The sequence below is a fragment of the Crocuta crocuta genome, unplaced genomic scaffold, assembly GCF_008692635.1.
Source record: "Crocuta crocuta isolate KB4526 unplaced genomic scaffold, BGI_CrCroc_1.0 scaffold216, whole genome shotgun sequence".
Taxonomy (NCBI): Eukaryota; Metazoa; Chordata; class Mammalia; order Carnivora; family Hyaenidae; genus Crocuta; species Crocuta crocuta.
Window position 1 is genome coordinate 7001042 of NW_027531504.1, and position 23757 is coordinate 7024798.

The 23757-nt window shown below is 39.9% G+C and overlaps 2 protein-coding genes across 2 annotated transcripts in view; one reads left to right on the top strand and one right to left on the bottom strand.

Annotated features, from left to right (window-relative positions):
- The window catches only part of CEP83 (centrosomal protein 83), a 150444-nt gene extending 145675 nt beyond the window's left edge, over positions 1-4769 (top strand). Inside the window, exons 15-17 of the mRNA XM_077772189.1 lie at positions 1846-2035; positions 2960-3133; positions 4047-4769. Coding sequence (XP_077628315.1) covers positions 1846-2035; positions 2960-3064 — 295 coding nt within the window. The 3' untranslated portion in view covers positions 3065-3133; positions 4047-4769. The remainder of the gene's footprint in view (positions 1-1845; positions 2036-2959; positions 3134-4046) is intronic.
- Positions 4770-4859: 90 nt separating this feature from the next.
- The window catches only part of PLXNC1 (plexin C1), a 147300-nt gene continuing 128402 nt past the window's right edge, over positions 4860-23757 (bottom strand). The window contains exons 25-32 of the mRNA XM_077772186.1: positions 17148-17202; positions 14696-14727; positions 14491-14598; positions 13153-13316; positions 11161-11308; positions 8144-8284; positions 7977-8051; positions 4860-6840 (exon numbers count right to left, since the gene is read on the bottom strand). Coding sequence (XP_077628312.1) covers positions 6736-6840; positions 7977-8051; positions 8144-8284; positions 11161-11308; positions 13153-13316; positions 14491-14598; positions 14696-14727; positions 17148-17202 — 828 coding nt within the window. The 3' untranslated portion in view covers positions 4860-6735. The remainder of the gene's footprint in view (positions 6841-7976; positions 8052-8143; positions 8285-11160; positions 11309-13152; positions 13317-14490; positions 14599-14695; positions 14728-17147; positions 17203-23757) is intronic.

The window sequence follows — 23757 nt, forward strand, 5'->3', positions numbered from 1 at the left end:
GGAACCTCACACTGTTTTCCAGAGTGTCTGTACCAGTTTGCATTCCCAGTGCAAGAGGGTTACCCTCTTGGTTTTGACTCAGGTCATGATTTCATGGTTCGTGGGTTCAAGCCCCTCATCAGGCTCCATACTGACAGCACAGGGCCTGCTTGGGATATTCTTTCTCTCTCTCTCTCTCTCTCTCTGCCCCTACCCTGCTCACATGCACTCTCTCTGAAAATAAATTAAAAAATATACATTCAAAAGAATTCTTTTTTTTTTTAATGTTTATTCTTGTGTGTGTGTGTGTGTGTGTGTGTGTGTGTGTGTGTGAGAGAGAGAGAGTGCACGCGCGTGCACATGAGNTAAGAAGTTTAACACATGCCAGGCATTTGGTTTATGGTTGGGACTCAGAGGAAAGGTCACGGCTTTGGTAGCCAGGAGTGATGTGATTTCTTAATATGGAAACAAGATACTTGTAGCATTTCATAGTTCCAAAAATGTACATAGAACTTTGAATCAAGATTTTTGATTTCTTGGTATGGAAAATATTGGACCAAAGCTTCTGGATATTCATTTACATTGCAAGCATAGCTAATAATCTGCGTTTTTAGCATTTTCTGAGCAGAGACAGTTTACCTTATTGACTCAATGGTAATGGCATTATAGGACCTATTTGATTGATGTTAATAAAAACTTTTTGGGGCACCTGGGTGGCTCAGTCAGGCATCTTACTGTTAAGCATCTGACTGCTGGTTTTGGCTCAGGTCATGATTCCACAGATTGTGGAATCGAGCCCTGTGTTGGGCTCTGCGCTGATAGTGCATAACCTGCTGGGGATTCTCTCTCACCCTCTCCCTCTGTCTCTCTCTCAAAATAAGTAAATAAACTTTAAAAATAAATAAGTAAAAACTCTACAAATTCAGCTAATTTTAGTGGTAGCCTTCAGCATTTAGAACATGTCAGATTTTTCTGTAATGGAAATTGGCTATATCGAGCAGTGATGTTTTATAATGTGCACTGGTCTTCTTGAGTGTAATTATTACCAAAATGGGAACATTTGTTTTTTTTAGAACACCCGAAGTTTATAGACTGTGGAATTCATGCCAATTTCATAATACTCTGTTCCAAAGTAAGAAGCCACCAAATTCATTCTAAAACAAAATTTAATTTACTACCTCTTCTCTAACCATTACTTTTGAAATATTGTCAATTCAAGACTGGACAGTTATGGCACAGATCATCTAGACTTTTGAGTGGTTTTGAAGATTATATTTTATTACTGGTGTGGTTGATGGTCAGAAAATTCATGTCCAAAAAGGTGATGGTATGTAAAAGCCTGAAAAGTTACCTTTTTCATCCAAATCATTTTCCCTAAAATTGGGTAACTTCATCTCTGTCATTAGCAATGTTTTTAAAAATTTGGTTGAACAGTATAACATTTTGTATATTTGACCATATTTTACCTATAAAAATGACAGTTTCATAAGATCAACCATTTGATTGCTTCAGTAAAATGAGGCACACCTTTGGTTTAAAGAGTCTTTTAGTTTCAGGATTCATGGGTTGAGAGAGTGGAGTGCAAGTGAAAGTAAAAGTGTCACAAGATTTTTAATCTTTGATTAATTGGCAAGTAAAACTTTAAAATGAATTGATAGCTAGCAGTGCTAACAGTTATACATATGTTTAAGATGTCATGTTTCTGTTTATCTTTCTAGATAAAAAGAATTTGACATATGTATTATATACAGATAAATCTTAGAATTTTAAAGTTCTTTTCTTCCAATTTAAAATTCTGTGAATCATCCTGTTCTTCAACAGAGTATAGCTGTATTAAAGAACAGAAACACTTTTTTTCTTTTTAAGACAAAATGTTCCATTTGAAGAATATACAAGGCTTCAAAAAAGACTAAAGGACATACAGAGAAGACATAATGAATTTCGAAGTTTAATTTTGGTTCCTAACATGCCTCCAACAGCATCCATCAATCCTGTCAGTGTTCAGTCATCAGCCATGGTTCCAGGCATGGACCTGTCATTTCCTCCTCATATGCAGGTATGAGCATTTATGTTAAAGAAAAAAAGGGACCAACATTTCTGTTAATTTTTATCTGTTTAAATTCAAAGTTAAAAATTCAAATCTTTCCTTACCATAGAAATGTGCGGGAGAAGCAAAGTGGATTTGACTCTGTTCTACTCTTTAATGATGTTGCTAGGAGTGAAATCTACTGGGCAGTTGAAAAGAAAAAACTTAATCGATGGGTCTTTGACTCACTCAACTACTACTCAGCATTTACTAATACTCTACACTATGCATTTTCCATATGATATTTTATTTAATCCTAATGGAAAATACTTTGAGGGAAGGGTGTTATGATTCCCAGTTCATCGATGAGGAAGCTGAGTCAGAGGTGAAGTGACTTCACCTATAGCTCATAAGTGACAGAGTTGACTGTCAGATGTAAATCTAATTCCAAATTCTGGGCTTGTTCTACTGTATCAGGTTCTTGAGAGATTGAAGGAATCAGACTGATTGGATGGTTTTCAAAAAATGAGCTGTTAATAAGTAATTACATTTTGTAATATTGTAAGCACCAAAGATTTTAGTCACTGAATTGAATTGCAGACCAAGTGCTTTATTTATAATGAACCGCTATTAAACTCCAGCCTTGTTAGAAAGTTGGCAAATGAGTATGCCTGGGCCCTGCATTAGTGAGTTTTATACCTAGATAGGAGAACAGACTTTGGGTTTTGCTTAAGGCTAGAGCCTGAGGCAGGAGAAAAGCAAGGACTAGTTCGTAGTCTCGCTCATGCTGCTGTGTTCCTCGGTTGCCGAGATGGCCATCCTTTCCTTACCGGATGTTCTAGGGCCCGAGTGAAAGAGGCACTGAGGCTGTTGCCTTAATGGTTCCTTTTCCAGCTATTTTTCTGAAGTTGTTTTTCTTTTTTGTTTTTTTCTTCCGTTTTTGGTGCTTTTAAGGAGGAACAGCATCAAAGGGAACTCTCTCTACTTCGCAAAAGACTAGAAGAACTAGAAACAACACAAAGGAAACAACTAGAGGAACTTGGATCTCCTGGGGAATGATGTTTGAGGAAAAAAGGCAGATCAAAAGGGATGAAATCAGTGCGACTCAATAAAGCTTGAAGTTTTAATGTATGTGGCATTTAGATACTGTATTACTGTTTGCCAGAACATTTTAATGTGCCTCAAGAAAAGGTACCAGCTACATTGCATCAGTGTCAGGACTTTAGGATTCTGCTCAGGACAAGTGAAACATTAAAACCCCTCCAGGATGTTTAGAGTATTTATTGACAGCCCTTTTGAGAATGTTAGGGGGGTAAAAAGAATGAATTAGAGAATCAAGTTGTTATTTTATTTATTTTTTTTTGGCATTTTACCTGGAATATGCCCATGTTTGATTCCTTCTGCCACTTTAAGATGCTTGGCAGTAATGGGCAGTAAACATTCTGCAGTTTTCTGTATACAAGAGTTCTAAACCTTGTTCTTGAAAAAAGATGACAGTTTAAAGGCAGCATTAAAAAACAAAACAAAACTTCGGGATGCCTCAGTGGTTCTGTCAGTTAAAGCGTCCAACTCTTGATTTCAGTTTGGGTCATGATCTCACTGTTGGTGACTTTGAGCTCTTCATCGGGCTCTGTGCTAACAGTGTGGAGCCCACTTAGGATATTCTCTCTCAAAATAAATAAAAACTTAAAAAACTTCAAGACATCTAAATATAAAATGCTACCTTTCTAAAAGCTGTGTGCACATAATTAAAGAGCTTATTTTTCTACATTGTCTTGTGTTTAATTTTATTTTGACCATACCTTGTGTATTTAACAATGTAGAAAAATCTCAGTGTTATTTTCTATTCTAATTCAAAACCACAAAGTACAAATAATTAAATCCTATGATTTAATTAATTAGTTATGTAAAACAAGGGCAATTCATTGTAAAACTTGAACCCAGTGGGGTCCTTTAGAAGTAACATTGCCTCCTACTGTTTTGGATCTAACCAAATTATTATAAATGTTTTATCTCTGTGCATCCCTAACCTCTTTTTAAGGAAGTCTGCTGGAATAACTTCATATCAGCAAGGCGAAGCTCAAATCTTCCAAACTAAGTGGAATGTTCGTTACCCAGAAGTCTTCAGGATCAAAGGTCCAGGTAGATAGTGGAGGAGCAGTCCTTAATATCATTTAAAAGAAACTGGATTTACTTACTACATTATAGAACTGCTTATTCAGATATGCAGTGGCACCTTGTTTCTGAAAAATAATTTCCTTGGGGCCACTTAGAATAAAAAAGTCTATTATAACTAGAACATTTGAAGGGGGGGAAAAAAAAAACAGGCCACCTTTACATCAAAATGTTTATTTTTGGATATAGACATTTAAAACATTCATCTCCAAGTACAGCTTCAATCAAGTATACAATAAGAAATAGACTTTAGATTCCTAATACAGAAAAGGTAACAGAATTAATTTTTAAATGCTGCTGTAGACACTAGTGTTTGTTAGGAAAAAAAGTTTATAAATGAATTGTTTGCACCAAAAAAATATGCAAAGAAACTTGAAAATAGAAATTGTTTGCCATTTGTTTCTCTGGTTGCTGTTTAATGTAGACCCAGTGACTGATTGTCTTCAGCACACATCTAATTTGGCCATTTACTGTATTTGGCTAATGTGATCAAAAATGTGATCTAGATCGTGCTTTTCACTGGAGGATTGACAAACACGCTACATACATTAGTGAATCTTCATACCACCTCAGTGAGGTAGGTTAGAAATATTATACAGAAATTGAGGCACAAAGAGGTAAGTGACTTGCCCAAAGTTCCCAGCAGCATAGTCCCTGGAAGAGGAGGTAACGCTCCACATGGGACTCATGTGCCAGAGAGCTGGACAGGGACACCCTCATGTAGCATTTACTAAATACTTAGATAAAGCTGTAGCTGATCCTTTTCTTAGCATTTCTGTGCCCTAAAGAAGGGGACGTCTTTTGGGCAACTCTCCTACCCTTGGCTCTCAACTGTCCTCCTGTTATTCTCTTATGAATGCCTTCACATCAAGACTGTAGCAGCCTTACACAGGGACCAGACCTCTCACCTTTATACTTGTAAGTAAGTAACCTATTTGGTAGTATTTTTGAGGTGTGTCCATTGGACAGACAATGGTCAAAAGTGACGGTATTGGGAAGGTGCCTCTCAGGGCAGTGATGCTTATTTGATCAGTTTGTTGCAGTATCACCTCTTACTCTTGCAAGAAAAATTTCATTTTCGAAAACCAATTCATATTTAAATCCTGATATCCCATACAGTGTTGGTAAATGATTTCAAGGACTATATGATCAGTGTTTTATTTGCTACTTGAAAAAATATCTCTCCTGAATCTGGGATTTGGAGCACCAAGGGTAAAAGGTGCCACAAGGAAAGTTGAGAGTTGCCAATCACATTTTTTACTTTTAATAGAAGGAAAACACAGTGGTATTAAAATTGGTCATGAGCAGCAAAAATTCAGGAATAAAAAATCAGCAATAAAAAGACTACAGTATAACTGGATAGGGACTTCTTTAAAAAGAAAGGCATGAATAAAATGAGTATTTTGAATTCCTTCTCTTGTGAGGAATACTTTCATCAAAAAGTACATAGTAAGACTAAGATACCAAGTTGTATACTAATATTTTTCAGGCCTTGGGCCTCAAATATATATATATTCATATATAATACTCCAGTGTGAACAACAATTTCATGAAATGTAAAATGTATCTTTTTTTTTTTTTTTTTAATCACACACAAGTATTTATAACCACAGGGTTCACCAGAAATCTAAAGCAAGGAGACACTAAGTATAGAAACGTAGGATTAGGGGAGTGAGTTACTGTTCTACAGATAGTTTTGATCCACGTTTTTAGACAGAAATAAACTGGTGTTTTTTTTTTTTGTTTTTTTTTACAATAGCCAACATGTCCACTATCAAATACATTTAGAATGAAGAAAAAAAATGGAAAAAAAAGGAACATACATCAGGACAAAGTGAGTGCTGTTGCATTTAAATAAAGCCTCCTCACTCTCCTTGCTTTAGAGCTCCTTAGTGAAATGGAGGTGAGTCTGATGGAGTGCAGTCGGTGACCACTGAAAAACACGAGCCCTTTCAACAATGTTGCAACACTGTCAGTTTTTGGTTTAAAAACACACACACACACACACACTCACGAATGCTAAGTGTACACACTACCAAATTCTGCGGTCAGCTTTTCCAAGAACTACTGGGGAAAGTTTCAATGCTGCAAATCCTCGAGGTTGCCCTAACACCTCCACCTTGTTTTCAAATGACTCATTTCACATTTTCTTTTGATCATTGGCAGTGTCCCCTTTCTGCAGAGGTGCAGTGTAGTCACAAGTGCTACATAACTGTAGTTTTCAAACAAAACCACTTATTTAATTGTGCTTAAGTGGAGACTGTAGTTACAATACTGACACTTGCTTACTGGCCCTGTATTCTCTGTAAACAAGGAGGCTGTTTGCAACAACCACTTCAACTCTATTTACAGAAAGGTTCCCACAGGATATGCACAGGCACAAGGTTGGTATGCTTTCTAAAAGCTGTGCATGTGCCTTGGTCTCTAAAAGACAGTGCTCAAAGTGGAACCTATGTGCAAACTTTAAAAATTAACGACACAGAGTAGCTCAAGTAGCCATTTTGCTCCCAAGTCGTCTGAAGAGTTTTGCCAGATTAAGCCAGTCCCCAGAGTGCTTACATCCACTTGCATTTCTTCTTTTCATCAAATAAGACTTTTACATGCAAGAGTTGTTTCTGAGCTTCTTCCAGCCCTCGTTCTCTTTCTAGTTTATTTAGAATCTGTTGACAATTAGAACAGTTATTTTAGATATTGTGGTTTTAGCATTACAATTTGGGTTTTTTTGCATTCCTGATGCTGTGAGTGGTAAAATCTGTATGAAACAGATGCCAACATTTTCTTCGATCATTTACATACTCACTTTGCAAGTTGTTTTGCTAAGTCATTATCACAGGATCAACAACACTTTGGCTTAAAATAGAAGCTAGCAAGAAATACCAACTATTTGCTTACAAATATGGGGCCAGACTTTTTGCAGGCCCTGATTTATGCATTATGTCACAGCCATTCCAAGCACAGCAAGCATTCTGGGCAGCCAACATGCAGGCACGTATTTCTTCTTAAATGCAGCAGGCAGGGGCATCCTGGTCAGAGTTGAATATTTCCCTCCCCTCCTCTCCCCCCATCCCTCCCCAATGCTTCCCTTCTAACCCCTGGCCCCTGGAAAGAGGGATGCTTATCATGTTTAAGGAACTCATTGCCTCTACCCTACCTTAGCGCTTCACTTGATCTTCAAGTAGCAAATGGAATTGGTGAGCTATTCTCACCATTGACATGGATAGCCTGTCCCAGCATGACTGAGTGGGGGGGAATCAGGGAAGGGGGAATTAACATATATTTGGAAACAGCGCATCTGATGATTGTGTCTGTGTGAATTCCCAAAGAAAAAAATCCAGATTAAGGAGAATTAATCATAAAGGAGAATGGTTTATTGAAATAGTTGCTTAAATTAGAAATATGTTATACTTTCATATACCTATTGAATACAGAATCTAGGCAGTTTAACAAGCTTAGCTTTCATTTCAGCAGATTACAATCAAGCATAAGCTGGCCCTATTTAACAGGACCACAACTTACTTATCAAAGTTATCTTGAGTCAGTGTGGCTATAGACCCCATTAACTCAAATGTAAATTCAGGCTGGTCCAAAGGTGGGCAGCATGATAAAACTGTAAGAGGGGCAGCCACGTGCAGGGTCTGGCTGGGTGCCAGGGTCCCCCATCTCAGACAGGCTTCCTGGCTTCCCTTTCTGGCCATTAGGGATGCCAGAGCTGTCCTGAGACCTGTAGAATGCTTTACAACCAAATCCTGGTGACTGATTCACATCATTTTTTTTTAAATGTTGTTTAAAATCTTACCTCATCAAAATATTTTACGATGTATTTGTAAATTTCTGTCAAGGCCACTTCTTCATTAAATTCATTTTCATGTTTCTTAAAGAAAGAAAGTCTTGTTGAGAGATTCTGAAATGACTTTTCAAAAAAGAAGTAACAAGTATTATCTTATTTCTACTTTCTAGCAATACCTTAGATTCCTGAGTTAAGAATTCTTCCATTTCCAAAGATGACAATGGAGGCAAATCCCTGATTGCTTTGTAATAAGATTTTACTTCCTCTTTGTAGGTTGGGATATCCTTGGCATAGAGAAGTTTATTAGTTGGTGCTTCCTGGAAAAAAAAAAAAACAAGCATCCATGGCCAAGAGTAAAAAACTATAAGGAATTTATAATAGTACCAATGTAGCTGAACCCCTACCACTATCATTACCTCCTAGTAACAAAGCTTTTTAATGCAGTGGGCCTTCATAAATGTTGTTGATTGAATGACTGACTGCTATCCAGATAGTTCTGGTGAGTCACTGTTATTTTCAGGCAGATTAAATGCTAATATATTCTGCCTTCCTCTCATAAAGAACTAAAATTATTATTTTTGCATGATTTTGAGTTACTGTAACAATGGAACTTATTTCAGTCATAGTTCATTACTAATGGTTGTAAAAAGCCTGAATTAAAACACTTGCTCTCATCTTCACCCACCAGTGAATTTTGGCATTTATAAAAGACTTGATTGTAGGTCTGATTGAGCCCTTTATGTAACAAAGAAAGTGGTAAGTAGTTGGCGGTGGTGGATTTTTCTTCTTGTCCCTTTTATTAGATTATAAAAATCTTCCAGCATTCTCAAGGAAGTATATGATGTTGGGGGCTCTGATGTCTGATTTCACAAAAGTTTCCTGTCAGTTTGAATGTTTTTATATAATAGTTATAATTTTAAAAATTCCTACTCCGGGAAGATAGCTGAGTTAATGATAGGGCTAATGTCCCAGTACATTTTTAAATGTATTGAGGGCATGAATAGCCATATTAATGGTTGAATCATTTTGAAGGATGCCTACACTGAGATATTACTGAGATTTTTTGCACTTGTCCAGTTTAAGTAGAACTCACAAATCCTGTGATCATTCATTCAATAACATGTATTTAGCTAGGCACTGTGGCAGGCATTGAATGTAAAAAGCAAAGACGACCAGTACCTGCCCTTAAGAAGCTTCTAATCTAGTTGGGAAGACAAACTTACACAGTGCTTACTATGATACCAGTAATTAGTAGCAGGGTGTAAAGAAAAGCACTGTGGAGTTGGACAAATCAGGGATCATAACCAAGACTTGTATCCTCTCAGAACTGATGTTCTGATTTCTTCATCCATAAAGTGAGGGTAATAATAACTACCTTATGTGGTTCTTGTAATGATTGATTACTATGTTCTTGGTATAGTTCAGCTAATCAATCAGCTAACCATTTTTACTGTGAATAAATTAAGCATTTTAGTGTCTTTCAGTGTGTTTTGTTGCATTGGTCAAATGAAGAAAGGGAGTGGGAAATGTGTCTAGAAAGTTCACAAAGTAAGTATATTTAGACTGATCAGTCTCCTACAGTTTCCTGTACACATCAGGAAGTTAGATTTGTTGAGGGAATGAATTTAGAATAAGTAGGGTGTTGCTAGACAGGGGTTATGAGACAGGAAAGAGATACGACAACAAGTTCATGGTAAGTTCGGGAAAGGTAAAAGAAGGTATATGGAATTTGCAAGAAAATGATGAGGCCAGAAAAGAGAACTGAAGCCCAATTAGGAAGGGCCATGTGGTACTGTGAAGATTTTACCTGGCAGGTAATGGGAAGTATTTATAATTTTTAAGCAGGAGACAGGCAAGATCAGATTTATGTTTTAGGAAGATAACCTGAGACACAGTGAAACAAAGAAGTGGAGGACAAGACAGCACAGCCAAGGAGACCAGTTCTGAGGCAGTTATATGGGTGGAGAGGGGAATGAAGGGGTAGGGCAGGCCAGTGAGAAGACATTTTGGAAATGGCCGCGGGTAGTAACCCACTGGGAGGGAGGAAGAAGGAGTTGAAGATAACTGCAAAGGACTTTACCTTGAGAGACAAGGTGATGCTAGGAAGACAAAAGTAAAGACAGGTTTGTTTTGCAGAAATAGTGGTGAGAGTGAGTTTAGATTCAGACTAGGAGGCTGAGGCACCTGTAAAAAACATCAACCACGTTTTGCCCCAGGCACTCTCTCAAAATCCATATACCAAAGAGACACTGCTCAGCACTGACTTTCTGAAATCCATTAGATACAGATATTGCTCAGTTTAGTACATTTGGAATGCTTGAGTAAGACCAAAACATCCCTTTCAAAGTTTGCTCTGTGTTTTTATCTTTCTTTGCTTTCCTGAGGCTTTTGCTCAGCAAAGAAAACCATAGGAAAAACAATATTGATGTTTTGATTATGAATTGACAAACTGGTGGTGGTAGAAATCTCAGGCAAGCTTTTCTTCCCCATGAACAATTTGTTATATTCAAATAGACTCTTAGGTGTACAACTGACCTTTGAACAACACAGTTTTGAACTATATTGGTCAATTATTACTATATGTGGAGTTTTTTCAATATAGTACAGTACTGTAAATATATTTTCTCTTACGATTTCCTTAACATTTTCTTTTCTCTAGTTTACTGTAAGAATACATTATATTATATATACAAAATAGATTATATATACAAAATACATGTTAATCAACTTTCTATTAGTAGTAAGGCTTCCAGTCAACAGTAGGCTATTAATAGTTAAGGCTTGGGGAAGCCCAAAAGTTACAGGTAGTTTTCAACTACATGGAAAGTTGGCACCCATAAGAATCAGCTGTATTCGATGGGATTAATTTAGCTAAGCAAATTTCAATAGTTTCATTTTGGGTTTATAGTTTAGTAGTGTCTGTAGAATGTTTTCCTAGGAAACAATTTATAATTTGTGGTAAAGGTATTTACAGGCACAGTTTTGCAGTAGAATAGTCTGTTTTGGTTTTCATTAAAAACCTAAAAATAACAGACAGCTTTTAAAGAAAAGCAGATTTTCAGTGACTGCCTTGGACTATTTCTTTTTAGCTGCTGTGGTTCAGACCAATTGTTTATTATTTGGCTGTTTATAAGAAAGAATGCTTTAGACTCAACAGAATTACATGTTAGGAAATACTAAAACCAGGCCTTACCTTTCCAAGTTGCTGCTCTGTGAGAGAAAATGCGTCCATGAAGGCCTGGGCAATCACAGATAAACAGCCGTCTATGTGTGGTGTCTTCTTAATGTCAAAGACAAACTGAGGGTTCTTCAGGATGTTTACCCAGAAGCGAAGAGGAAGGCTGTTCCGAGAGAGAAATCTCTTTTCAAATACAGCCCTTTGTAGGAGGCGGATGCTCTGTTTATCACAGTTTGTAAATGGGTGTTTTTGCCCTTGTTATTGAAGTATGAAAGTCTGCTTTGCCAAATATACCAAGCAACAGATGGCAGCATCATTCAGAACAAGAAAGGGTTAAACTGACAAGTGCAACAGAAGGGAGGACTAGAACAGGAGAAATCCGAAGGTGGCCAGTGACAAGACAAGAATTCTCTCCAGATAGTTCTACATTAGATCAGGCAATGGTTACCCATGAAAACATTTCATCACATCTCTGGAACCTGACCTCTTCTCACCCCTTCTAAGTGCTACACCCTGGCCTAAGCCACCAGGGTTATTAGCCCCAGCTCCCCACAGCTACCAGCAATCTTAACAGAGTCAGATCAGGTCTCTCCTCTGCTCAGAAGCCTCTGTGCTCTCCATCCCCCTCGGGTAAAGCCCCTGCATGATCTGGGCCTGGGCCCTCATCCGTTACTCTTCACCTTATTCATTCCATCCCCACCCTTGGCTGGTCTTCATGCATACCAGGCAAGCCTGCACCTCAGGACTTCTGCTTTTGTTGCCCTTCTTCCAGAAGCTGTCTTCAGCCAGACAGTCTCAAGGTTTATGCTCTCTCCTCTTTTAAGACCTGACTCAACTGTCATCATCTCCATGAGGCCTTCTGACCACTGTCCTGTTACTCTCTATCCTTCTTTCCCACTTTGTCCCCTGTACTAACCTTCTAATATACTACAATTTACCCATTTATCTCATCCACCCATTAGAACACAAGCTCTGTGAGAACATGGACTTTTGTTCAGTTTACTATAACATCTCCAGCACCTAACAGTGCTTGGCATATAGTAGGTGCTCAAATATTTGAAATATTAACCTGGGAATCATTCAGAGTCCTTCCATTATCTCAACTCTGGCCTAGCAAATTACCTCCATCATAAGGATGCTGGGCCTCTCCAAAGCTCTACTATCCTGACTACCTCCCCTGCTCTCATGCCACCATCTTCACAGTGAAATGGGAGCCTGCAGCAGCAGCACCTGGGATTAACAGGCTAGAGCACAGGATGGGCATTAGCCAAGGTAGCTGCTGGGACACACCTGGATTCGATGGAAGAAGAGGAGACCTAGAGCTCTGGCACTTCAGCTTTTAATACTTCATTAAAATGATCTGCCTGCCCTCAGTGTTCGGGAGGGCTTGCAATTGTGTCAGAAAGTTCTATCATGTCTTAACACCGAGTCTTACCTCATGCACAGAGCATTTGAAATAGAGGTAACAAGCTGCTTCTTTACTGAGAAGAATTTGGAACAAATCTGGATGCCTTGCCTCTGCTTAAGGTAAAATGTTAGAAAAAATAAAATAGTCCTTTGGCTAGTTCTCATGATATCTAAGTACTGCACTCACTCAAATAAAAGCAGAAATGTCTACGTAGAATCAGAATATAGATAGCTTGGTAACTGCAAAGTGATTAAATATCCTCTAATGGAAAATTGTATAATAAAACCACAAAATACTAAATTCTCATCTTTTGCTGGTCAAGCCACATTTAACTCCTTACCAGGTCTTTTTCATGCATTAAAGATAAGAAAGTTTGTTTATTTTATCCTAAAGAATGGGATCTCAGCGTAGGAAGGGTTTTGTTTTTTGCTTAAAAATAGTAACAGGAAGAATCTGCTTGGACATGATAGTTTACCAAGGCAAAAGATTCTGATCTAGGGATAATGAATCCTTCTGTAACTATCCATGCCCTCCTTTTGGTTAAGATTCTGTCCCAGATTCTTGAAAACTGTCAGTAATCACATACTGTTTGTTCCCACCTGTTTGTTTTCCAAATATGTACGACATCAGGATCTGTGATTTTTTTGTTTTCAGCCTGGGCATCCAAAAAGTCAAAAAAGTATTTTATAGCAAATGGGGCTCTGCTGTTGGGTAAACTCCAAATGCTTCTGAAAAGTTTTTCAAGCACAGAATGAATTGCTACCTGAAACAGAACATCATTGGGAGATTAAACAAATGGGGTAGCAGTTTTGAATACAATGGAAAATGAAACGCCAGTTCAGAGAAAATGATGTACAAAACAGAAAAAGCAACCTGAAGAGAAAATATGTAAAATTATGTAATGGGGCCAACACTCAGTATGGGTCAGGGTCCTGAAAATCCATGCCCAGGTTTAGATTTGGTCCATCAGCTTCTTGCTGATAACAACATTGTTTAGTCAACAAAGATATTTTAGAAATCTCTAGCAGTTGAAATGTCAGTTGTAGGGCTATGCTCATAGACCAAGATGCCATGGATGTTTAGCTCTGAATAGTTATGTTTAGCCCGGAAAAACTCAACGTTACTCAGTTCCCAGGATTTTCCCTGTTGCATATATTTCCATCATAGGTTTTTAATCTCTAATTTCCAAAGCATCTGTTTGTTTTACAAAAGACAAATAGGCAGAGCTCTGTGGGACAGATGAGGAAATCAAGAGGCTCTGGCTGTCCTTTACCCACTAACCAAATATACTGAGCTCTAAGCATACCCTCTGCTGTAATCTGAAGAAGCATGCCCATCAGGAGACCAGGGCCAGGTGTAGATAATAGCATTTTTATAGGGAAGTCATTTCAAGGGGGAAAAAAGGGATCACCAGAGACATCTGTTAATCTCACTAAAAGCCAGATAAAGTAAAATTTGCTTGTGATTTGGTATTCCACCAGCTTTCACATCTGACACTTTCATATATGAACAGAATTCTTTAAAGTGGAAAAAAAAAAAAAAGATTTACTGGGTTTACCGTCACTGACGCCACCCTTCGTTTTATTTGCAATTCAAAGGGAGTTTTATTGGTCCTCTATAATAACAAATAAATAAAAATGGAAAAGTACACCCTCAGCCTAAAAAGTAACAATAGAGATATGGTGGGTAAAGGACTGGGAACAGCATTAAATCCCTGATTGAAAATACTACAGTCAGAATTTGTAAAGTGCCGTTATCTTTGCAGTTTCTAAAAAAAGAGGAGGAGGATAGGAAGTGTTTACAATTTAAACTTTCATTTTGCTCTGCTAGAAGGCACAAGGGATTTGTAACATTTTCACACTTCAGTGGAAATTAAGTCAAACACATCATACACCCCCAAGGTAGCCATAAAAGCACTCCCAGAACAGTAAGTGTACCTTGGTCGACAGCAGCTTTGTCAGATACATTTCTTTTACTTTGAACTTGTGCTTCCCTCGATGTCTCTTTCCTTGCACATCTTGGAATGCTTCCGAATCTGGTAAAATCTAAAGGGAAGACAGACTAGAAGCGTTACCCAAGGAGACTGTTCATGCTACAGAAGGCATCCAATTCAGCAGCAAGCACAAGAAAGACTGAACTCACCAAATGGCAGTGGTCTTCTGAGTATTCCACATCTGAATGCCAGAGAAAGGGAGAGAAAACAGTCTATTAAAAAAACAACCACGGGCTAATTGGCCTTCTCATAAAATGCCCTATTTGTGCTATAAACAGAAGAGGTTACTTGAGCTCTTCACAGCTACATTTTTATTTTTTTATTTTTTATTTTTTTACCCTGTTGCATCTTAAGATCTTAACAATGTGAAGACAGACTGGGCCAGGGAGTAGGAAGCAGGTTCCCTATTCCTGTAAGTATTAAAACAGGCTGAATGATCCTCCTTGGGGGTGGGGTAGAAGAGGTTCAAGCCTCACTCATGAACAGATGTGCCTGGGGGTACCTACTGAGTGCCAGGGGCTCCTAGGCAAAAGATAATGATTAAGACAGACCTAGCTCCCCACCAATGGAATTTACATCCTAGCCAATGAGAGACTTCATATTACTAATTATACAATTAGTTATTTAACTACAATTATGATAAGGCTTGTGAAGAAATATATGCTAAGAAAGTAACTGACAAGGGCCCTCCCTGCTCGGGGAGGTTTTTCAGAGGAAGGGGTGTTGGAGCTGAACTTAAATGAATGACTCATTAGCCAGGCAAATGGAAGAAGGGGAATGGGTGCAAAGACCCTAAGGCAGGAGGAATGTGGCCCCTCCTGGGATCTGAAAGAAGGGCAATGAGTTGGAGTTCATAGAGCAAGTGTGAGAGTGGCACAGTCCTGAAAGAAATGTGGTAGTAAAGGGAGTGATAAATGGAAAAGAGGGATTAGGGGACTAGGTTTTTTGTTTTGAAGATGAGGGAGACTAGAATACCTTGAAACACTAACAGAAAAACTGTAGTAAGTGGGGGGGGCATAGAAAATTTAGATGAGAGAAGATTATCTGTGGCATAAGAATGCTTGGAAGGTTGGAAATGAAGGGATTTGAAGAGACAGGTGAGAGACTGGCCTTAAGAAGGACATCCTGGAATGTCCGGAGGGAAGCACAAGAAGAAATGGGCAGACACAGGTAGGGTGATAGGTTTGGTGCTAGATGTTGATGTAGTTCTGATTCCTGATTTCTCTATGATGTACAGGGTCAGATCTGCTGCTGTTAGAGCCGCGTAGGTGAAAGCTTTGAGGAGAGAAGGTAGAATTCTGGAGAACACAGAGTGAGTTACCTATAGGAATTTAGTGGGGGTAGGCTGCATTGAGGGTCCTGGGCATGCTGGGCACCATGACTGGTTGGGCAGCTTAGTGACTCCAACTATGCTGTTGTGTCCCTTCCTCCAATGGCTGCCTGGGTATACGTTTAGGAAAGCCTAGTATTGGGTTCATCCAGGGCTGGGATGTATCAGAGAGAGGCAGGAGGGGGTGAAGGGTTAGCAGGAGAGAGACCAAATAATGGCTTTTAGCTGAACTGGACAGGGAAGAAGCAGAGGCATTGACTACCTGGAGGTCCCATGAAGAGATCCAAATGTGAGATCCTCAATCTTTGAAGCTTAAAATACAAAGTCCTTCCACTTTCTATAACACAAGGACACCAATTCCCCTATGCCAGAATGGCAGCCACCCTCTGCAAGACGGCTTCTCTCACTATAGCCAGATGTAATGATGGACTGTGAGGGTCCCCAAAGGGGTGTCCTACAACCCACCAAATTATCCTATTTAATTGGGAGCCCTGATTTTTCTGTTTGCACTGACCAATGTATTGGGACCTATGAGGCCTCTCCTAGTATTGAATCTAGGAAATTAGGAAGCCTCCCCTCCAGTTACGTGTGAGAGAAGTGCCGTTGGTGAGGCCCAGAAACTTTCCACGGGCTGGGGACTGATTGTCTTGGCTGGGGTATCATTTCTCAGGAGACAAACCTAGACTAGGATTTAGGGTATTTCTCAAGGCACTGTCACAATGTCTTCCTTTCCTGTGGCTATAGGGAGATGGGTAGAGAGTTTAGAGATGATCCCACTGAATTTCCCATAAAAGCTCGCCATTTAGTTTGTCTCACTCCAATTTCTGGGAATTTTGCAGCTGCTATCACAAGGAGATTGGATTTGTAAGTGGATTATCTTGTTTGTTCAGTGCTTGCAGGGCCGTGTGATTATCTACAAGCTTCCCTCTCACTTTGCCAGAGGGGTCTCCTCTGTTAGCTCCTATCCTACTGAGGAGTTGGAACAGAGCAAGGAAGGCTAAGATTCTTCCTTGAGTTCAGGGCTGTCAAGAGGCAGCAACTTCCTTTTTGCTGGGCAGTCTGGCCAATTGCTGTTTACGGTTTCCTGTCCTCCTCCTTGCAAAGCTCACGTTCTTGGGAATTGAAACAGATCAAAATGGCTTTTCTCCAATTTCAGAGAATTGCATAGAAACAACTCAATCTCACCTTGTGACAATACATCTGAAAGCGGCAAAAAGCAATACTTTATATAAAAGTGGGTGAGAACAGAAGGCTAACATTATATTGGTTACCTGTAGTAAAATTTGCTATCTTCTTAAAGACTTTTACAGTGGATCCATTTGATATCTGAAAGCAAACATAAAAAAAATATATGAGTTTTCAAAATTTAATGTATTTCTCAACTTCAGGAATTCGATGGCTGGATGGATCTTGCATGCTCTCATTTATTAAGTATTTATCAAGAATTTCTGTGTTCTGGGCACTGTCCTGGGAGTTGGAACTATAATGGTGATCAAGACACAGTCACTGCCTTGAAGGAGCTCACAGTCCTCTGAAGGACATAGACAAGGCAGTGAGGCTGGAAGGGGCGGGGCCAAGACACCTTAGAGCTAATGGGAGGTGGCCCAGCCCTGGCCGAGGGGAAGACCAGGCTGTGTTAGGAGGTATCCCAGCCTCTCAGAGGTCGAGAGGCTTGGGCCACTACGTCTTTGAGGTTCCTACTATATTAAGAAATGCTGAAACAGATGGTCAAAACTGTGTTAGCGAGAGCTGGTATTTACCACATCATAGAGCAATTTCATATCCAGGTATATATCCAACAGAAATAAGTGCGTATCCTGATAGGAAACCATATATAATTGCCCCACTGGAAACAACCAATCGGCATCAGTGAACAAATAAATTTGGGGTATGTCCATACAACACAATATAAAGCAATGAAAATGAGCAAATTACTGCTATATACTGCATGGGTAAACCTCACAGTGGTAATGTTGTGCAAAGAAGCCCAACACAAAGGAATGCATGCTATGTGACTCCATTCACATAAAGCTAAAAGAAACACAGAAACAGTCAAACCTATGATGTTAGATGTTTAGACAAGAGAGCAGGGTTAGTGATTGCGAGGGGTCACATGGGCTTCTGAGGTACCCATAATGTTCTGTTTCTTGACCAGAGTGGTAGATTTGTTCTCTTTTCTGCAGGAATATCGTATTTTTAAAAAGAAGCTTGAAAAATCATTAAAAAAGTGCATATACTTTTAAATAAAAACTTTAAAATCTAAGTATAACTTATAGGAAAGCACTTAACATTCACTAATATTAAGTGTACAGTTCAGTGAATGTTCAAGTATACACCTGTGTAACCACTACCCACATCAAAATATAAAATTGTATTTTAAGGTCTTATAAAGTACCTGTTATCCCTTCCCAATCAATAACCACCCCATCCTCAGACAGAGATCATCACTATTCTGACTTCCATCCATTTTTGAACATCATATAAATGGAATTATATAGTACAGCTGACCCTTGAACAACATGGGGGTTAGCGGTACCCACCCCCTGCACAGTTGAAACTCCACATATAAGCTTTGATTCCCCCAAAACTTAACTGCCTACTGTTGACAGAAAGCTTTACCAGTAAGTCAATTAATACATATTTTATATGTTATATATATATATATATAACATATAAAATATACTGTATTCTTATAAGGCTACAGAAAAAATATTAAGAAAATCATAAGAGAAGATACACTGACAATACCATAGCGTATTTATGGAAAAACATCTGCGTATAAGTGGACCTGCAATGTTCAGACCTGCATTGTTCAGGGTCAACTGTGTGTGTGTGTGTGTGTGTGTGTGTGTGTGTGTGTGTGTGTGTGTACACATATACATATATACTTGTAGGTCTGGCTTCTTGGGGTCAATGTAAGGTCTGTGATGTTTATTCACACTGTCATAGCTACAAGCAGTTCAGTCCTCTTAAAATTACTTTGTATTATTGTATTGTATGAATATACTACAAAAAATTGCCATACACTAAAGATAGAAGTATTAACATGCTACAACATGAACCTCAACATTATGCTAAGTGAAAAGCTGGTCACAAAAGACCACATGTTATATGATCCCTTTTAGAGAAAATGTCCAGAACAGATTTATACACACAGAAAGTAGATTACTAGCTGCCTAAAGCAGAGGTCTGAAGAATGAGGAGTGACTGCTAACGAATTCAGGGTTTCTTTTTGGGGTGATGAAAATGTTCTAAAATTAGACTGTGGTGATGACTATACAACTCTGCAAACGCACCAAAAACCATTGAATTGTACTGACCTTTAGATATATACATTATATCTCAATAGAGCTGCTAAAAAATTGTCACAGATTTTAAATGTACACAATTTGACAAATAAATGCTTTTACCACACTGACACACTACTGCAAGGCCCATGCATACCCTCTTTTGTCAATAAAGTCAAGAGTTCTCACCTGAGGCCTTTTGGGACTATGGAAGCCGAGGCCAGATGGCCCTCCAACGCAGCCCCCCCCCCCGCTAAAACCGATCAGGCCAAGGGGACTAGATGCTAAGAAGCAGAGGGCAGGCCTCACTTCTTGTGAGGAGTAAATTGTTCTGAGGGGCTAGTCCACAAAAATGTAAGACAAAGAAGCCTTGAAAAGAGGCAGGTCAGGGATACACAAATCCTTGCCTTCGTTCTGGGACTTTGGAGGGAGGATTCACTCTTGTCGTTCAGAACACTGTCAGCTGAGTGCCTTTTCCCTCCTCAGTCCGGTCTGAATTCTAATACTACTTTGGACCTAGCCTTCCCCCATTTGGAAAAAAGCAGAAACCTACAATTTCTCTTCTGGCCTGCTGCACATTGGTTATCAGAGTATACAAACCTGCTTAGCAAGCGCCAAAGGATTAAAGTCTAATCTCCTTCAGGTTGCACCCACAGAGGAGGGAACGCGGAGTGAGAGCCAGCCCTGCAGAGGCCCTGAGCACAGCCGTCCAGCCAGCTGTGTCTAGCCAGCTGCTAGGTTTAGGCCAGAGCCCTCCAACTGCTGGTGTTCACGACATCTTGCAGGGGGGGGGGTGCTGGGCAGTGGCTTCCTGGGCCATGAGGTCTCCGATAAGTGTCTCCCGCATGGACTCTTATTGAATTCCTGGGCTCTGTTGTTATTACCAAACATCCTCTTCTTTCCCCTTGAGCCATTCATTGTTTTCTGGCTGGTTTTTCCATTCTCCTCCACATTTGATGCAATTAAAGTAAACGCTCTGTGCAGGCACCCTCTTAGCAACACTCAGACACCAAGTTTATGAGAAGGTTTGAACATAGTTATAAAATTCCTCCCCATGAAGAGCTGGATATGTTGTTTCTAAGCCAATAAATATCTTTTTATAAAAGGAAGCTAGTGATTCATTCTGGGTAATTGTCAAAGAATGAATCCCAAATGGATCCTGTTGAGTGTTGAGCCAATACTCCACTACTGTCAGACGCTTTGTTTTGCTAAACGTGAGCACCCTTACCCTATAATCACAAACACCACGGATGGGCTTTCCGATAAGGAGCCCTGCCAAAAGTTCAAATGTCTTTTCAAGAGCTGGCAACGACTCACTGCTGGCACTGTGCTCAGGCATTAAGATAGCGCAGCCACGGCGTGTACCACGGAAATTTTATTCTGAAATTATCTCCTGAGAGCAAGTGTAAAAGCATTTTATTAGTGGTTGAGCTGTGCCTGTGTCTGAGTGTATTTCTAACTTTCACAGCTGCTCTGGGGCTGGAACATTTCTCCCCACGTGACACTTTAACACCATCGTAAGACAGAAATTGGTTATTTACAGATGTTTGGTGGGGGGATAAGGTTTCCATTTTCTATTTTGCACAAGTCAGCTGCTGCTGAGTTAAGGACAGAAATGCCTTTTTGAAAAGTGCCACAGAATCTAAAGTGTTAAAAATATGATACTGTTCCATCTGAGGAGCTCCAAATGCTTTCCTAAGAGTGAGTCATTAATCCTCCTGTACTCCTGTGAGGCGGGGAGTGTCCTCTGGGCCCCTACTTTAGGAATGAAAACCAAATTAAATCAAAGAAAGATTAATGTCACTAGATGGATCTGCAGCAGGAATGTTTCTCCAGCCCAGAGCAGAACTGGTAGCGCACGGCAGTTTCAAATTAAATTCCTCCCAGTCTCACAGTGCTCCAGGATTCAATGAGACAAGAAGGTAATACCCCTTCGATGATGACTGGCCCATGTTGGAACAAGGCAGAGAAAACTGTAGACTCCTCCATTATCAGAATTAGGAATTGTGACCACCCAGGGCTAAACAGACTCAGGTCAACAATTTAAAACCATGCCTGAAATCAACAGAAGGTCTACATCCTCCAAATCACGTGCAGGCCAAGGTGGGACTTCTTTGTGGTAAAACACTATCGTGTGGCATAAGTTGAAGAAAATTCCATAAGAATAGACTTTCTAGATATATAAGGTTGAATTTATATTTAGCCTTACAAAATTCCCATTTTTATAGCTAAAAATGCTCAAATACTGGTAATTTTCCTATTGCTTAGCCTGAGAGGAAAGCTGGAATTTCAGCCTAAGAATTGTATTGAAAATTATGAAACATTATGATACTTGTTTTCTTAGAGGAAAAAAACTGAAAACACAATCAATACAAATCACCACATGGAAACTCTGACAGTTCCCTCTCATTCCTAAAATGGTATTATATGAAAACAGAACTCTAGTCAGCCAGCATTGTCCCCACAACCACTCACCAATTTGGCTTTCCCATCTACCCCTTTAGCTCTTCCCACTGACACCCCAAGGCTGGAGGCAGATGAAAAAGGAATCTTGTTTCTCAGGGCCAGAGGGATAACCTTGCTCAGTCCATTAGCGAAGGAGGTTCAGTGCTCATTAGTGTGTTTGGAAGGGGCCCATAAGGACATTCCCAGCACACATCAAATCATACACGTGGTTCTGGACACCCAGGACAGAGCTCTAAAGGATGCTCGAAACTAGTTAAAATGCCAGTAGGGGTCCTGTGTCTTCCCTGGGTACTTGGAATTAAGCCCGGGTCAGTAGCAAACTCTGTCAGAGGATTGTTAGAAAGAACCCAGACCTTGTCCTCCAGGAGCAAGTTTGGTCTCCAAAAGTATGCTTGAAATTGGGAACCTAAGCACTCCCCTGCTTTTGTTAGGCTGGGGTTGTGAGCTCTTGGATGCCTGCAAGAGGCCTCCCATCTGAAGAAGGCAACTACTGTCATCTTGAAGAGACACTGGCCTTAAATGCTGTTAGAGTTAGAAATAAGGAAGCATTTTGATAAACTCACAGACATGAGATTCATCAGAAGATTTTAAGAGAAGTTACCTTTTTGAATGTGACATCCAAGAAAGTAACTACCAGGGCTTCTCATCATTTGGCTCAGCTCCCTAGCTGAGTCTGCCTTAGAGGCTGGAGGCTTGGGCTACAAGCCCAGTTCAAAGCTAACTTCTCTCTCTGGCCCTGAGAAGAGCCATGGTTTCTAGTGCCATTCCTTTTTCAACTGCTTCCAGCCTTGGGGCATCACTGAGAAGAGCTCTGTGGAGCTTAGCTTTCTCAGCCTCCCTGTGCCCTAGAATGTGAATAATGATAGTATCTACCTCACCGGGCTGTACGGAGGACTAAAGGAGCTGCTATTGTTAAGAGCCCTTGGAACAGTGCCCAGTATATAAGAAGCACTCTGTGCTTGTTAAATGAATAAATATCTAAAGTCATTCACGCCGTAAGAGACCTTTAGAGATAGTCAAATCCCTTTATTTCGGTGTCACGGACGACCCACCTGATTGGACAGACCACTGACTTTACCTAGCAGACACTTTGGAACATTCCCATGAGCTCTAAATGTCATTTAGACATCGCGATAGCGGTGACCACTGCGGCATTAGCAGGCACCTGTTACGAGAGCGTTCTTCAACATCACAGTGGTTTAAACATCTTTTCCGACCCTCAAAACCTCACAGTTCATAATGTGAGGTGCAATCTGTAGAGAACATTTCCTTTCGGACACACCACCTGTTCTGTGTACTTGATGCCACCCTATAGCAGGGTGTAAGTGTGATAACACCGGCCAGCAAAAGGTCACACGGAGGTGCAGGGGAGGGGAAGAAAGCCTGGACCCAGAGACACCTCTCCATACATACACACAACTGATCTTATCAGCTCCAAAAACACAGTGCAGTTTCCTTAATAGGAAAAGGCACACACCCAGCTCTGGCCAGTTAAGGAAGCACTTGAAGAGGATTTAATTATAGGGGAGAAAGATGCCTCTGGCTTAATGTGTAAAGATGCTGATTTCACCCCTTGTTTGCATGGGACAGAAGAAGACTGTAGCAGAAATCCACCTTCCTCTGCACTCATCTGATGGAAAACGAGGGTAATAAAAGCACCTTCATCATAGAGTTGTGAACCTGAATTGTGCTTATACACGTGAACAGTGCTGCCATCACTGTACAAAACAATCTTGCCGACGCCCAGGGTTGGCAACAATGCCATCCTATAGATGACAGAGCATTGCCAGCAATTTGGGGCCGTGGAGGCTGCATCTGGTCCATGAGATGCTATATTTTTGCTGTGCCTTCACATCCCCTCTAGAAACCTGTTCTTTAAATATTTGGACAGTAAATCATTCAGAGGAAATCAGCTACACTCTGCCCTAAGGACAGAACAGGAGAAGAAACAGGCTTCCACTCTAGCAATGGGACTTTGTTTAGATAGTGGGAGGAACTGGCCGTCACTAAAGATTAACTTTAAAACCTAACTAATTTGGGCTAATTGGAGGGAGATGAGTCTGAATCACTTAAGATGCTGAGTTAGACCCTATTTTTAAATGAAATATAGTTTTTTGCTTTCAAGTAC